The sequence below is a fragment of the Perognathus longimembris genome, chromosome 11, assembly GCF_023159225.1.
Source record: "Perognathus longimembris pacificus isolate PPM17 chromosome 11, ASM2315922v1, whole genome shotgun sequence".
In the NCBI taxonomy this organism is placed as follows: domain Eukaryota; kingdom Metazoa; phylum Chordata; class Mammalia; order Rodentia; family Heteromyidae; genus Perognathus; species Perognathus longimembris.
This window is the reverse complement of record NC_063171.1, coordinates 56746405-56762641: the sequence shown is the minus strand read 5'-3', so window position 1 is coordinate 56762641 and position 16237 is coordinate 56746405. Positions and strand designations below refer to the sequence as shown.

General features: G+C 48.1%; 1 protein-coding gene across 2 annotated transcripts; it reads right to left on the bottom strand.

Annotated features, from left to right (window-relative positions):
- Window positions 1–724: 724 nt before the first annotated feature.
- Window positions 725–15667, bottom strand: Fcmr (Fc mu receptor). Of its 2 annotated transcripts, none has more exons than XM_048357475.1 (8): window positions 15476–15667; window positions 8330–8662; window positions 7518–7649; window positions 6435–6639; window positions 5415–5551; window positions 4900–5058; window positions 4162–4223; window positions 725–1452 (listed from the first exon to the last, which is right to left on the bottom strand). In XM_048357475.1, exons 1-8 carry the CDS (start codon window positions 15663–15665, stop codon window positions 1276–1278), a joined length of 1395 nt encoding a protein of 464 aa, XP_048213432.1. In that variant the 5' UTR covers window positions 15666–15667; the 3' UTR covers window positions 725–1275. The 2 variants fall into 2 exon arrangements, with proteins under 2 accessions (XP_048213432.1, XP_048213433.1); XM_048357476.1 differs by having other exon boundaries at window positions 7518–7646.
- Between the last annotated feature and the right edge of the window lie 570 nt (window positions 15668–16237).

The window sequence follows — 16237 nt, the reverse complement described above, 5'->3', positions numbered from 1 at the left end:
AGCAAAAACAAAGCAGATGATCAATAAAGCTTTCGTGTCCTGTCCATACTCTCAGCCCATTGCACTCAGCCCAGGCCGTCCCTTCTCCTCGATGTCCTCCTTTCCTCATGGTAGTCACTCTCCTTTCCTCAGGTGACAGTGTCAAGCGAGCATTGCTGATGGTGACAATGTCCCTGGGTGTACTGTTTAATCTGTGAGGACATTTATTTGGCAAGTCAACTCAGGTCGGGAAGCCTTTCTTTTCTACTTCAGAAGAGTGCCCAGGGAGACGGGCTGTGTATCTGGAAAGGCCAATGGCAAGAGGAAGCAGCCTCTAGCCCCAAGCTCTGGCTGCACTTTGTAGCTGTCATCAATCCAAAGATAATGTCCAAGTATGACTTTGCATCAAACACTTCAGAGAAAATAGCCTATGCGGAAGGTAGGAGGCCTCAGCTTCCGAAGGGGACATGCTCCTGAAGAGTCCCCTGAACCCCAGGAGACCCGCGCTGCTTCTCTCCCCACCTTGCTCTCTGTTGTCTGGAACTGATATATTTCTAAAAGCAGAGTGGGGGGCTGGGTTGACTAAAATGGGCCCAAGTTAAGGTAAATAAATGCACAAGGAGCATTGCTAAATGTGCAAGAAGGATAAGAAGATGACAGGTTCTTTCTAAAATAGAGGAGATGCTGGAGTCGGGCTATTTATCAATAGCAAGTGAAGGAGATTTAAAGAGGATTCAGCCATGCATATCTACCCATGTCTTTAATAAGATGGGGTCTAAAAATTTAGACTATCTCATTGCCTTCCTAGAGGATTGAAGGTAGGGAGTAGCTCCTGAGCAAATGCCAGAACCTGGGCGAAGGCAAAGACCACCCCTGGTGTGTTACACCAGCCCCCTTCCTAGCTCTGAGAATCAGGGCACATTCTCACCAAGCCATGCAATGGAATTCTATTTGTGTGAAACCAGACCTGGGAGGGGCTTTGAAGCTACAGCTATGCCTATGGTCCAGCCTGATGCTAGGCAATCGAAGTCAGGGAAGCAATGACCTTGTGACTAAAGATACTTGCAAAGCCTGCAGCCTGTTTGATGGCATGGAAAAGAAGCGGATGGCACTGGGACAAATGATCTGCATGCCTGCCCAGAGCCCAGCTGGTGAACAGGAGGATGTAAGATTGGCTGAAGACAGTGCCATGTCAAGGCACAGATCCAGGGGTGAGAGTTGAGTTGGGCCCTGGGAGGTGCTGAGGACCCTACAAAAAGATGGAGTGGGTATTGGAAATGAGTGGACAGTTAAGCCTCATTGGCACCAAGGTCTGGGCCCAAGGGAACAGCTGGGAAGGTGGGTCAGGTTGGGAATATTGACGTAGTCGCCTGAATCGGTGTCCTCCATCTTGACAGCAGGCGGATGGCACAAGCTCACGTAGTCACAGCTGGCTTTCAGAGGCTGGGCAAGGAGACGGGGAGCCTCAGGTTCCTGGGGATATGAAAGAAGCCTCACTCAATCTGGGTAGATGAATTGAGTCTCTCTCCAGAGGGGTTTTCACGGCAGGGGATGGGGATTGGGTGGGTGGGTATAGGTACGGTTGCTGAGTTCTAGAAAGCAAAGACACAGAGGTGGCTGGACTTCACCAAGCCTTGGGGGTTTTCAGGGTGGTGTCTCACCCCCAAATAACAGGAAAACACTCAGATCTAATGTGGGCAGGAAATGCCTCAGTGGGGGCTCAGACTGAGGTCATGTGGTCATGCATGGCCTGAAGCAGACAAAGTCAGATATACAGCAGTATTCCCTGAGGATGAGATGCTATGACTTATGGGATAGCTATGCCTCTTCTGTCGGGAGTTATTCACTGGTATGGTGAGTCACTCTTGTACCTGTGTCAGGGCTTGGGAAGGCTATGGCATGACGTGGCATGGCAATGCATTCCACACTGAGGCTGGGCAGGGAAGACAAGGGGGACTGCAGACCGCACGGGTGAGGGGGCTTTTCATCCCCAGACAGAAACTTCAGGATCATCTGCCTTCAGGGTGGTTAGTTCCGAATTACTGTAATGCCCATCCAAGAATCCCGCAGTAGGGATTGTGATCGTGTATTTAAACACAAGTACTAAGAACTTAGAAACCCAGTGGGCATCAGCAAGTGCTCACTACAAGGAACGTTTACGTTTTGTACTTCATGAAAGATGGAAGCAGCAGTTGTAGCCTGCTTCCAAAATATATCTCCTAGCTTGGGGCTGGTGGCTCATGCCAGTGACCTTAGCTACTCGAGGAGACTGAGATTTGAAGATCGTGCTTCCAAACCAATCAGGACAAAGCCCATTAGACTTTTATTTTTAATTAACCAGCAAAAAGCTCGATGTAGTTGTGTGGCTTAAGTGGTAGAGCACCAGCCTTGAGTAAGAAAGCCAAGTGAGAGCTTGGGGCCCAGAGTTCAAGCTCTAGTGCATGTATACTTACGTGCACGCGTGCACACACACACACACACACACACACACACACACATATATCTCCCACTGTCATCAACAGAGGAATTTGCTAGGCTTTAAAAATTAAAATACTAGCTGAGCGCTGGTGGCTCACAGCCTGAGCCACTCGGGAGGCTGAGGATTGCAGTCTGAAGATAGACTGGGCAACAGAGTCTATGAGACTCCTATCTCCAATTAATTACCAAAGAAGCCAGAAGTGGAGTTGCAGCTCAATGGTTAGAATGCAAAAAAGCTCAAGGCCTTGGTATGAAAAAAAGAAGAAGAAGGAAATACCCCCTCGGAAACATATAATCATCAGCCATTAGGCATATGAACCTTGTTGTAAACTTGTTCTGTGAAGTTGTTTGTCCCTCATAGTGGAAATGAGGGTCTCCGGGAGGGAGGCAGGATAAGATTCCTCCAGGTACAGCCCCAGGAGAAAGCCTGGTCATGGTGGCTTTGGAGGGAAAGGCAGGTGGCTGGGTAGAACAGACAGGGCCTGCCCAGCCATTCCTCAGCCGTGGGAAGCTTACTCCAGCATGGGTGGGTGAGGGCAAACACAAGCATCTGGGAAAGACTGCAGCAGACCTGCACTCTCTCCGTTTTAGTAAGGCACATGCATGCCAGCCAGAGCTCTGATTTCAGCCTCCCTTGAAGGTACGGGTTGCAGTGCAACATGGAACGCGGCGGAGGTCATCTGTGAAACTTTAGGGACATGGTCTTACCGAAGCAGCTTTCTTCACCTTTCTCCCTGTGCACAGGAATATGGACATGGTGCCGGTGGCTGTGTACTGACTACAGACCAGGCAAGACTCCAGGGGATGGCAGAGAAAGAAGTCTCTGGGTGACCACACACCTCTGGCCACATCTTCTTGTCCCCTTCTCTGTCCCTTGAGAGGAAACTTGCTCTCCATTTCCTGAGCTCTGTGCTTTCGTGCCTGTTGCATTAGCTTAGTCTATACTAATTAAAATACGTATTTACTCCTCTTACAGTTTTATTCCTTTTCTGATGACTGTGACCGATCAAGAAGCCCTGGACAGTTAGATGGGCATGTTACATTGTAACCTCCTTGTACATCCTTTTGAATTTCGGATTTTTTTTAAAAAAAGTGTTTTAATGACTGCAGGTACTTCAGAGAATACAAATGTCTCTTAATTTGGGAAAATGAGGGATGAACAGTTTAAAGGCTTCTTACTTAATGGAAGCTTGAGTGTTCCCTCTACCCATTTCTAGGCTTATGAGTCCTCCTCACGCTGGTGTTAAAACTTGCCCAAGTCTCACAAAGTCACTGTGTAAATCTAGCCTAATTGCCCCGGTGATGAGGAAATCACTTTTCTCATCAGAGTTTACTGGGGAAAAAAAAATTTTCCTCCCTTTGAGAAGAAACTGTCCAGGTAGCTTTCACCCCTTTAGGACCTTCCAGAAATCGAATCTTTCCCACATCAGTATAAGAGTTAGTTACCACCTTTCATTCTCTACCAAGCTGTGGGCATCCGACACCTATTGACCCCTTGAGAAATGCTTGGCCAACAGCCAGGTAAACCAAGGCTACCCCAATTGCTGGACCGCCAGCGGCTTCTGAACCCCACCAAAGGAGGCAAAGGACCCCAATTTGTGCCCCATTTGGGAAACGATGCTGGGAGAAAGCGAGGCCAGACTACCTGCGCTCACGTCCACGCAGATGGCTGACAACTAGTGGTGGAGCCAAGTTTAGGCTTACCTGCGGAGGGCCCTGGGGTGGCACCGAGGCTGGGAGATGGGAAGGAGCTGCCTCTCCTTGTCCTAAGGTGGAGAGGCTGAGATGAGGGCGTGGCCAGTGTCAGTCCCTCCCCCCCCCGCCCCAGGGCTGAGGTGAGGGCGTGGCCAGAGTCAATCCCTCCCCACGACCCACCCCAGGGAAGAGATGAGGGCGTGGTCAGAGGGTTAGTCCCTCCCCCGCCCCCAGGGCTGGGATGGGGGCGTGGCCAGAGCGTCAGTCCCTCCCTCTCCCCCGCCCCAGGGCTGGGATGAAGGCGTGGCCAGAGCGTCAGTCCCTCCCCTGCCCCGCCCCAGGGCTGAGATGAGGGCGTGGCCAGAGTGTCAGTCCCTCCTCTCCCCCGCCCCAGGGCTGGGATGGAGGCGTGGCCAGAGCGTCAGTCCCTCCCCTGCCCCAGGGCTGGGATGAGGGCGTGGCCAGAGCATCAGTCCCTCCCCTGCCCCGCCCCAGGGCTGAGATGAGGGCGTGGCCACAGCGTCAGTCCCTCCCTCTCCCCCGCCCCAGGGCAGAGATGAGGGCATGGCCAGAGCTCCGCCCCATCCAGCCCGCCCCAGCCGGCCCCTGCGGGAAGCCCCGGGAGGACTAGGGCGCTGGAGTGCCGGGCTTGCAGGCGCCGGGCACGGATTCCGCCCGGCAGGCAGGGCATCCCCGCCGGGTGTGCCCCTCGCTCCCCACAGCCTCCCACCACCAGCGTCCGCTCACCGGCGGTGTCCGGGCCCCGGGGGCGCCTCGGGCAGGCGCTGTACACGTTGTTCTGGGAGCGCGGCCGCGGCGTCCCCCGGGTCCGCTGCGCCCGGGGCTGCTGGACGGACTCCGGGGTGCGCACCCTCCGTGCCAATCGGCGGACCTGCCTGGAGAAGGCTTCCCGGCCGTCACAGGGAAAAGAAGGGTGAAAACAAGTGGCCCCAGTGGTTCAGTGGTCACCCTACCGTCCCTACCCCCAAACTAAAGGCCGCGCCCCCTCTCCGGGCCCCGCAGTGCCTGCGGTGTGCAGAACGGAGGGGGCACAGCCTCGTCCTCCACGGAAGCCCTCCCCCCTCCCCACCCCCCTTTCCCATCTCCAGTCCATTGACACCGTCCCCCCCACCCCCCCTTCCTACATGCCAGCGATGCTCCTGCTAACCCTGCATTTCCTTGGAAGCCCAAGCCGGTTCTGCTTGCTCTGGGTACTTGGGGGTGCGGCGCCCCCCTACCCAAGCCCCAGCTCAGCTGCTCACCTTTCCTCCTTCGAATGGCTCTTTTGATCACCAGCCACAGAAGGGCCAGCAGGAGAAGGCCCAGGATGGTTGGTACCAGGATGTGAAACCCTTGGTCCCAGCTCCCTGACCGTGAGCCATGGCGATGGTAGAACGATCTAGGCAGGGAAGGAGAGAGGGAGAGGGAGAGGGGAGAGATTAGCAAGGAAGATAGGTTTAAAGGTTTAAAGAAGCACTCTTGGGTGGCTACTCTTCCTTTGGAGATGACTCACAGACTTGTCCCTTTGCGAACAGAAGTTCCCCAGGTCTCCCAAAGAGACAAGAGACTTGGGTTCAAACTGCTAGCACAGCATCCTTTACTGGCTGTGAACACTGTAGTAAAACCTGTAGATGGGTGTGAATTACCCAAACTGGTAATCAAGTGTCCCGATTTCTTTTGAAACTACTTAGTTAGCTCTCATGGTCTCAGTTTCCCCATTTATAGATCCCAAACGATGTGAGATGTCTTTTTCCTCCCTAACATGTTTATATTTGCTCAGGCAGAAGTAATCCCAATTATTGAGAACTGTGTGTGTGTGCATTTGCTGTGATTCTGCCACCTAGTGGTCCACTGCAGGGCAAACTTCAACAATGCAATCCAATAGCAAAGTATGTCACCATGTAATTTCAATTTCCCTGGTAGCCATGTTTGAAAAAAAATTAAAAAGATGAAAGCAATTTTTTAAAAGTCAGTGGTTTAGTAGCTTTCCTTAACTTCATTCTCATGTAGTTCTTCTCCATCCATCAAAACAGATTTGAATGAACCTGAGCGACTGAAAGATACCTCATTTCATCCTACAAGGTCAGTGTTTGGAGGATTGGCCAGGGCGTTCTTGTTAATAGAACTGAGGTGATGTGACCCATTTATAGTTAGTATATTTTGCAGCGGCCTTCTGGTGACAGAGCCAAGAAGTGGACATTGATGGATGATCTCTGAAGCTCTCTTAAATCTAGCTTGCTTTGCCTGGGTTGGGGTCTGTCCTGGATGGTGAAGCCTCTTACCTCTCCCTGGTGTGGTAGTTGGTCACTTGGGGCCTGAACATTCCCTCCTGAGTAGGGTTTTGTGAGGCAGTGGTTGTTGGAGGAGTTGAGGGCTGGGCAGCTGCTACTGAAGATGTTCTGGAAACTCCAGCATAGTGAGCTGCTGGCGTGGTGGGGGAGGCGTGGTGGGCTGGAGAGCCCTCAGTGCTTTCAGCTGGGGTGGTAACTGCAGGAGATGGTAGGGGGAAAGAAAGCATTTTTTCATACATACAATGTTCTCTAGTCTTCAGAGACTTCATGAAGCTCTTTCCTTCTGTCCAGACTGCCTTTGCTTTTGACGTTCTCATGGCCCAGATGTCTCCCCAATGTGTAATCTACACTGTATTAATGCCCTGAGCATTCGCTTCAAGCACCACTTCCTTGGGAAACCTTCGCTAACTTCCCAGGGAGAAAACTGACCCTCCTCTGTTTATAGTTCTAGTCTCACACTACCTACTGCTATGTGTGTGTGTGTGTGTGCCTATTTATTCCCTCAACACTATTCCTGTCGGTCACACCCATGGCTCCATGACCTGCCCAGTTATACCATTCTAGCACCCAGCAGCCCACTAGTGTATCTTTCACATAGGATACGTGTGAAGATATGATGAAACAGGTGTATGTCAGACTGTATTTAAAACTGGAAAACGATTCTGAAATATGAAGTTACTGTTAGTATGAGATTCACCTTTTAATTACAAAATTGACTTGTTAAAATCACTAACAGGTACCCTGTAGGTAGAAGGAAGCTCGAGGATCTTCAGTAGGGAAGTGTGGGGACAATCAGGGTGTGGGCAGTCATTCAAAAGGGAATCTAGATTTTGTGAATGAACACAGACTTCGGTATTGTGGTGCCACCTGGTGGTGATGTGTAAGTCCTGCAACAGCGCTGGCTTTGGAAGATATGAACGGATCTCACAGCGATTCCTTCTCTTAAGGTAGGGAAATACACGTGTGACTCGGCTCTGCGCTACAAGATGAACACATCTGTCCTCCATTTTTCACAATGTCACAACATTCCCTCCCCAGCCCCATCTTTCCCACTCTTTGTTTTGGTAGACTGACCTGCAGCAAGGAATCCAGAATTGGTTTGCACAGCCCCCTGGAGCCTCTTGGGGATCTGCACGTGCAGAAAGCTGTGCAGCCATTCTGAAGACCCCGAAATCTTTTCCTCTTCCAAGAATGGCTCATACGCTGCTGGAGGCAAGAGAAATATGGTGGTTATCTTGGGGGAATGGAGGAGGCCTGGAGAAAGGATGGTGGGTATTAATAGATGCTGACTCAGCTGGGGTAGATTGCAGTGAGGAGCTGAGGATGAGCAGGGAATGAAATGGGCTTGGGGCTTCTCAGAAGGAAATATTCTCTCTTTAACTGATGCAACATTTCTTACAAAATCATCAGAGATACATGGACCGTAAATTGCAGAATTATGCTGCACTGGTGCAGCAAAAGAGGAAGATAAAGGCAGGATGCAAGATAAATAATACTAATTGTGATTTACAAACAATGATAAATGTTTCTTAAAATGTGGCTCAATAAATGAGTATCTTTTATATTCATTTCTGATATTTCTCATGTCCCTTTTTTGAATTTTCTTCAGCCTTGGAGCCTGTCCCCAATCTCATGCCTTCCATTTCTCCTCAAGCCGCAGGCAGGATGGGCTAACGCCTAGACAACCCCCATCTTTTTCCTTCCATCCACTGTTGGATAGAAAATTTCACGGCCCAGAGATGAAGTGCCTACGACATTCAGCTTTGAGGGTCCTAGCTGTTACTGGACGGGCTAGCACAACAATAACGTAATAGCCCAGGGATTGTTCCCGTTAGATGAACACATTTCCCGGGTGACCTGAGCATTCACGCAGCTGGGGCACCTACCATTGTGTACATTCAGGATGATTTTCTGGGTCTTTCCCAAGTCTGTGTACCTGCCCCACCCACAGGCATAGATGCCGCTGTCACTTTCGGTCAATTTCATTATCTCTACTACGAAGAGATTCTTGTCTGAGCATGGTTCCAGGGTGACTCGGTTCCAGTACTCCTTCTTGGTGAACATGTTGGACACCACAGTAGTACAGCTCCCAGGCTCGGTCATCTGCCGGCACAGGTACATCCTGCTGTGTATGCCAGGAAGTGGGCACTGGATGATAATGGACCCACCCAGCTCTCCATCCAGCCGGACTTCTGGGAGGACCCTCAGAGCCCCAGATACTGCAAAGAAGAGAGAGTTGATACAGGAAAAGGTCCATCCACATCTATAGTTCAACCCAGCAGCTTCCATACCCCGAGTCATCTCTTCACCCTAGGCACCAATCCAACCTCACACTCATCCTCAGCCCCAGCCCCGTCCCCCTCATCAGCCCAGTGTCAGCCAGCCCTCAGTGCCCTCACTATGGTGATCTCTAGCTTGGCCTCATCCTTAGCCTCTTCTCATGCCCAACTCAGTCACAGCCTCAGGCTAGCTCCATGCCCAGCCCAGCCCTATCTCCCAGCCTTTACTTGCCCCTTATTCCCAGACCTAGCCTCATTACTAAACACATAGGGATGGAGATATCTTTCCTCTGAGAATATAGTCAAAACTACACATGCCCCGCCAAAGGAGAACTCCTATGCTTTGGGTGATCCCCACCTCCCGCGATGGTTTACACCCCAGCAAGTTATTTTAGGGTGGTGTGGTAGAGTTGGGGTGTGTGGTAGAGTTACACTGCAGCAAACTCTCCTTTTCAGTTTTGTTTTGCTCAGTCTTGTCCAGCCACCTGTTCCTTACACCAGTTCTCTGTCTTCAAACGTCCAACAAGTAGGTATGGAAAGCCTTTCATTTGCGTACAAATCAGACAGACACCGTGGCACGGAGACATGATGGAGATAGGCACAGGGCACCTTGGGAGGAGCAAGCAGGGGCCCCTGATCTGAGTTGCTGAGAGAGAGTGAAGAGGTGGAGCGAGGCTTTCTGGAAGAGGTGCAGTGCAAGCTGTGACCGGAAGGAATGGGAAGGAAAAGCGGTCAAGAAAGGCCGTGCTCCCCCCTGAGGGAGGGAACTCGTAGGAGGGGAAGAAAGGACGTGTGTGAATGTGAGTGCACACCTATGTGGGCGTGTGTGTTGGAGAGGAGTAAGAGAGATGTATATTAAAAATCCCTACCATTAAAAAGCTTAGGCAGAAGGGGAACACCAAAATGGAAAGACACAGGGTACAAGGCGAACCAATGCAACAGCCACACTTACAAGACATTATGCTGTACACCAACTGCACAACCTGGGGGAGGGTGGGGGAGGGAACTGGGGAGTAAGGAAGGAGGGAGAAAAACGGAGGAGTGTGATAAAAATGTACTCACCGCCTTATGTATGAAACTATAACACCTATGGACATTACTTTGACAATGAATAAATTAATTAATTAATAAAAAGGTTGGAAAATTGCTTTTGTTGGATTTCTTATTTATAATAATATAATAGTTATAATATTAATAGTTAATATAATTATAATACAATGATATATTTAGTTAATATATAGTTAATATAGTTATAACATAATAATAGTTATAATAAGCTAAGCATTTATTGATTTTCTTTCTAAAAATGATGTATACTTTCCAGAATTTGTAACATGTAATTAATACTCATTTATTTCATAAATCTAACCTTAAGGGGCTGCGGATATGGCCTAGTGGCAAGAGAGCTTCCCTCGTATACATGAGGCCCTGGGTTGGATTCCCCAGCACCACATATACAGAAAATGGCCAGAAGTGGTGCTGTGGCTCAAGTGGCAGAGTGCTAGCCTTGAGCAAAAAAAGAAGCCAGGGACAGTGCTCAGGCCCTGAGTCCAAGGTCCAGGACTGGCCAAAAAAAAAAAAAATAATAATAATAAATCTAACCTTAAAACAAAATCAAGAATAATGTCAAACTTGTTATAAGATTACATGCATCTAACTCTTAAAAAAAGTTTAAGCAGTGAGTAAGAGAAAGCCAGTCTAATGCAGTTTGGCTGGTACAGAAGAGGGTAAAAGCTGGGATGATGACCTGTCAGCTAAGTGGGTCTCATAGTGTTTGTGTATTTCTAGGAAGAAGATTTGCAGGGTAAAGTGTGTGTGTGTGTGTTGGAGTGAGGTTAGAGGACTAGAGCAGAGAGGAGTCTAAATGGCAAGGAAAAAAGTCGCCGTAACAGTGGGGATACAAGAGAGACCAGAGCATGTCCTTGGACGCAGGACGTCACAGTGACTAGCTGTATCTGGACTGTATGCTCAGAATAGCTCCAAGTCTAGTCAAATGAGAGTCAAGAAAAGGGTCAGAGAGCAGCAGGGCTGGAAGCTTCTGGATTGGGGGCATTCCTGCTAGAGGGCAGAATGTAGACCGGATAAAGCAGTGGGGTTGGAAAGTTGGTGCCTACAGGAGCTCACTGGGTTCTACAAGTGGAGCTGACGTTAATGTGGAAAGCGATGGAGAGGGCCCAGATAGAAAAGCCAGGCAGAACCGCAACAGGACTGCGGCGACGGAAGGGTGACCTTCTCATGAGGACTAATCAGGTGGGGGTGGGGGTGGGGGGCATGAATTACCCTTTGCACCCAGACAGCCCACACCTGTGTGGAAAGCTGAGCCCGGAGCTGAGCAGCTCAGCCCCGAACGTGGAAACCCATGAATGTTTTTGAATGAGTCTAACCCAGCCAGAAGCGGGGGCTGGGAGGGGAGGCTTAAGAGCAGGGTGTCACACAGTGGAACGGGGGAAGAGAGAGAAGCGATGGGGCCATTGCCTATGAAGTCTCACTGCACACGCACTGTACATTGGGGCTTGAACTCAGCACTTTGATCTGTCTCTTGGCTTCTCCACTCAAGGCTGGCACTCTACCACTTGAGCCGCACCTCCACACCTGACTTTTTGCTGGTTACTGGGAGATAAGAGTCACATAAACTTTTCTCTTTGAACTTCAATCCCTCCGATCTCTGGCAGGGATCTCTGTCTATATTTTAATTTTTGTCTTTATTGAAAAGGTGATGAGCAAGGGGTTTACAGTTACATAAGTAAGGTAATGATTACATTCATTTTTAGACAATGTTACCAGATCCTTTGTTTTCCCACTTACCCCTTTCTACTCCCCTCCCTCCCCCAAGTTGTAAGGTTGATATCCAACCTATTGTTAAGTGAGTATCATTTGTTATATTATTTTGTCCTTTGACCTATTATTTCTGTGATTCCCTTTCCCTTCCCCTGGTTGAATAATCTTATATACAAGACACAGAACTACAGAACAAGTACAAGACACAAGGTACAGAAAATTAAGAGAGATGAAAGACAAAAATTAATAAAAATAAAAAAATTAACAGCACAGCCATGTTCATTGCAGCACTATTTACCATAGTGAAGATATGGAACCCCAGATGCCCCTCAGTAGATGAATGGATCAAGAAGATGTGGTACATATACACAATGGAATTCTATGTCTCCATCAGAAAGTGACATTGCTCCTTTTACGAGGAAATGGAAAGACTTGGAAATTATGTTAAGTGAAGTAAGCCAAACCCAAAGAAAAGTAGGTTGCATGGTTTCTCTCATATGTAAGAACTAGAATATGTCTATGATATTCTTAACAGAGGATCTTAACAACCTAATTGCTTAATACATATACATACATATATATATTTGCCAGTCCTGGGGCTTGAACTCAGGGCCTGAGCACTGCCCCTGGTTTCTTTTTTGCTCAAGGCTAGCACTCTACCACTTGAGCCACAGCACCATTTCTGGCCCTTTTCTATGAATGTGGTGCTGAGGAATTGAACCCAGGGCTTCATGTATACGAGGCAAGCACTCTTGCCACTAGGTCATAGTCCCAGCCCATGGGTGTGTGTGTGGAATCTATATTCTAAAGGAACATAGTTTCCCTCTATACTTCTTCCATCCTGTATAAATAACTACATGTAAAAATGAAGACTGGAAATTTCAGTAGCTCTGATAGAGGTGAGGAGCTGTGTGGTTTTAAAACTCACTCTTACCAGGCACTAGTGGCTCATGCCTGTAATCCTAGCTAGTCAGTAGGCTGAGATGTGAGGATCACAATTCAAAGCCAGCTCGGGAAGGAAAGTCTGTGAGGCTCTTATCTCCAATAAATTAACTCCAATCTCCCTCAAAAGGCAGAAATGAACTTCCGGCTCAAGTGGTAGAGAGGTAGCCTTGAGAAAAAAAAAATGCTCAGACACAGTGCCCAGGACTCTCTCTCTCTCTCTCTCTCTCTCTCTCTCTCTCTCTCTCTCTCTCTCTCTCTCTCTCACACACACACACACACACACACACACACAAATACACTTGTGTGTGCTTTCTCTTCATATATAATTGGATGTAACTATATGTTAGAGTTGTGGAAAATACTCCACTCTTCCTAAACTATGATCAAAGATGCAATGGCTTTAAACGAAGACAGTGTATATCTTTCCTCTGTCTATTTGCTTCCATTCATGTCTTATTTCTAGCTCCTGCCCTGCCCCTCTGACATCAACCCATATGGACTCCGCTGGAATATCTAAGAAGCTACCATAACAGCCACAAGAGAATTCCTGATTCCACTTCCCAACCCTGTTCTTCTCTCCCTCTCAGAACGGAGCTACCATTCATCCAAACTTACCCTCATATTAATGACCCAGAAATTCATTGTAGGTGTATGATATGTGTGTATGTGTACACATGTATGTGTATGTGCACTGGGTCACAACATTAAATATATGTATTATTATTATTATTAAGGTGAAGATACTAAGAGGTTTGCAAGCCCACGTCCCACACTGTTACTCCTCATTGGGATCCAGTCAGTGTGTGTGTCTACCGCCCTGGGCTCCAGGGATAGGCCCACTCCTACATTTGTAGGACCTAGGGTAACAATGCAAATGAAGGTCCAAATGCCACCTGTCTGAATCGTTAATAGTTATAATTGAGCTAATAAACTGTTGAAGAAAATATTTATTTTCTCCCCATCTTAGCAAAATCATACCGGATGTTCACTTTATAACACCGTCGTGCAGGGGAAAGTGGCCCCAAGTTTCCTGTCCCTCGCCTGTGGTCCCTCTGCCTTCTCTTTCCATCCATGAGCCTTGCTTACACCACAAGGGTCCTGGTATAGACAGAGTGGACACACTAGTCTGAATGTACAACTTCCCACGCCTACTTCCTTCCCAGATAGACACCATGGCCACTTTCATAGGCCAGGTGTCAGCCTCAGGAGAAAGACCCAGGATAGAAGCTTGTGCCTTGAAGGTGGGCCCAGAGTCACCTGGATGAGGAATTCCAGCTCTAGCAGGGGAGAAATGAATGTGAGCTTGGGGTTCCATCCTGGACCTGCGTGCTCTTTACCCAGGAGCATTGGGCATGGCTAGACAGGCCGGGGCCTGGAGCAGAATCCTGAATGGTGGGGCTCATTAGGAAGGCTGTGGAGGCATAAGCTAAGCACCCTTTATACCTTTCCATCTTCCACTCTTTCCTTCCTCTTCTTTCTGGGGCCTATGTTCAGCTGACCATCTGTTGTACACATGCCTCTCTCTACTTCCCAGAGTCTCCCGTAAGTGCATTTAAATTCCATACCTTTGGCCTTTCAATGTACTTCATTCTTTTAAAAACAACAACAACAACATAACAAGTATTTGTGTTTCTTCCATATTCAAGACATTCTAAAGTATGGATATGAAACCAGTTGACCCTTGAGGAATTTATCATTTAATAAAGCAAAGAATATAAACTCACACTGAGCTACAGTCCGAACGTGATCAGTGATTGGCACTCAGAAGTGTCTATGAGAAGAAATGGTGCTTGAGATGCAATACAAAACCCACAGCAGTGAAGGTGAGAGGAAGGATGTTTCTGGCAGCAAGAATAGCCTGAGGAAGGGCACGGTGGTAGGAATGTTAGCATTAGTTCAAGGGAGAGTCCTGTTTGGTTTGGGGGAAGGCATGGTAAGTATATTTAATTAGTAAGCAGTGGAGGCCACTGCAGTTTTCACAAGGGCAATCCCGCGATTAAAGTCAAGATCCATTTGGAACTGCCCTCCCAGCTACCTTGAGAAAAGTAGGAAGGATAATTATAGGATGAGTGTGTTTTCTTTTCTTTTCCTTCTGATGATCACACCTTAGCCTGGTAAATATGGATCTAGATAACACAGGAATCAGCCACTGATTGACCCAGTCTTTATGGGAATAAAAGGCAGGAAATGGCAGGAAAAAAAACAGCAACCCACTATTCTGTAATGATGTTAGAGATACGTAGGCCAGGTGGAATAGCTGCCTCTCATGGTGACCAGTGAGGAGCTTGAGGCAAGGTGTTAGGCTGGCTGTGTTTCACATCTCGTAGGGAAGTTGAAGTGGAGGTGTCAGAAGAAAGTTTTGGTATGAATTATGGAATCAGAAAATAGATTCAAGCTGTTGGAAAGAGTAGAGGATCTTCATTCATCTAAAAGCTGGAATTTCAAGTATGGAAAAGAAAAACATAAACAAAGAGAAAGTAGAGGTAGGAACAAAATTTTAGAGGTGCCTCCTTCAGGATCCCAGTACAGTAGGCAAAGAAAGTATCCAGGAGAGGGGCCAGGAGTTTGGCCTAGTGGTAGAGCGGTTGTCCAGCATGCATGAAGCCCTGGGTTCAATTTCTTGGTACCACATACGCAGAAAAAACCAGAAATGCTGCTGTGGCTCGAGTGGTAGAGTGCTAGCCTTGAGCAAAAAGAGCTCGAGGACAGTACCCAGGCCCTGAGTTTAAGCCTCAGGACTGGCAAAAGCAAACAAACAAACATACAGAAGGTATCCAGGAGAATGCCCTTGATAGATAAATCTTACCTGAGCAGTGCCTGGAGAGGGGAACCACTAGAAAGGAATGGGGAGGGCCTTTAAGGCTGCTTGGAGGCCTCCATCCTCCTTCTGCCCAATATACTGACTGGCACCTGGATCTGTCTAGAAATGTCCCAGACGGAGGTGCCTGGCAATTGAATCTTTATGGTCATTTCAATCCTTAAAAAAAAAAAAACAAAAAAAAACTGGAAGTGTTTTCCCAAAGCACTTACCTGGCAGGAAGTAAAGGGACCAAAGCCAGAGTTCCATGGTTCTTTCCAGAGCCCGATGCCACTCAAGAGCTCCCGAGGGGGCCGGATACCTGCTCCTCACCCAGGAGCCCTGCGCAATGGTGAGCTTGATGGAGATTCTGATCCTCTTGAGGGGCAATAGCATAAAAATGAGGAAACGACAACCCGTCATGTTCGCTAACTACTCTTAGACTAAAAAAGAAAATGACAGCAAACCACAGCGGAAGTCAGGGGTGGAGAAAACAGGTTACATGAGATGGGTCAACCGGGGTTCAAAGAGCCTCTAGGAAGCTCTCAAGACTGCATGCAGCCACCAGGGCCATCTGGTTCCTTGCCAGTGAACAGTGGATTTCATTGCCTTGGCACACATGTTATGTAATGTTATGATATGGTATGCTATGGTATGCTGTGGTATGCTATGGTATGCTATATTCTATTTTATTTTATTATACAGGTGATGTACAGAGGGGTTACAGTTACACAAGTCAGGTAAAGAGCACACTGTTTGGACAGTATCACCCCTTCCCTCGCTCTCTCCCAGTTTTTCCTTCCCATCCCACCCACAAGTTACATAGTTCATTTTCAACATAGTGTCCAGCGAGTACTATTGCTGCATTTGTTCACCCTTTGTTCCTCCATTTCTGTGCCCCCTTTCCCTCCCAAATTCAGAGAAACAAATAAGGCAGAAAGAAAAGGAAAGAAAAACAACAACAAAGGGGGAAAAAAACCTCTTGCTTCCATTTC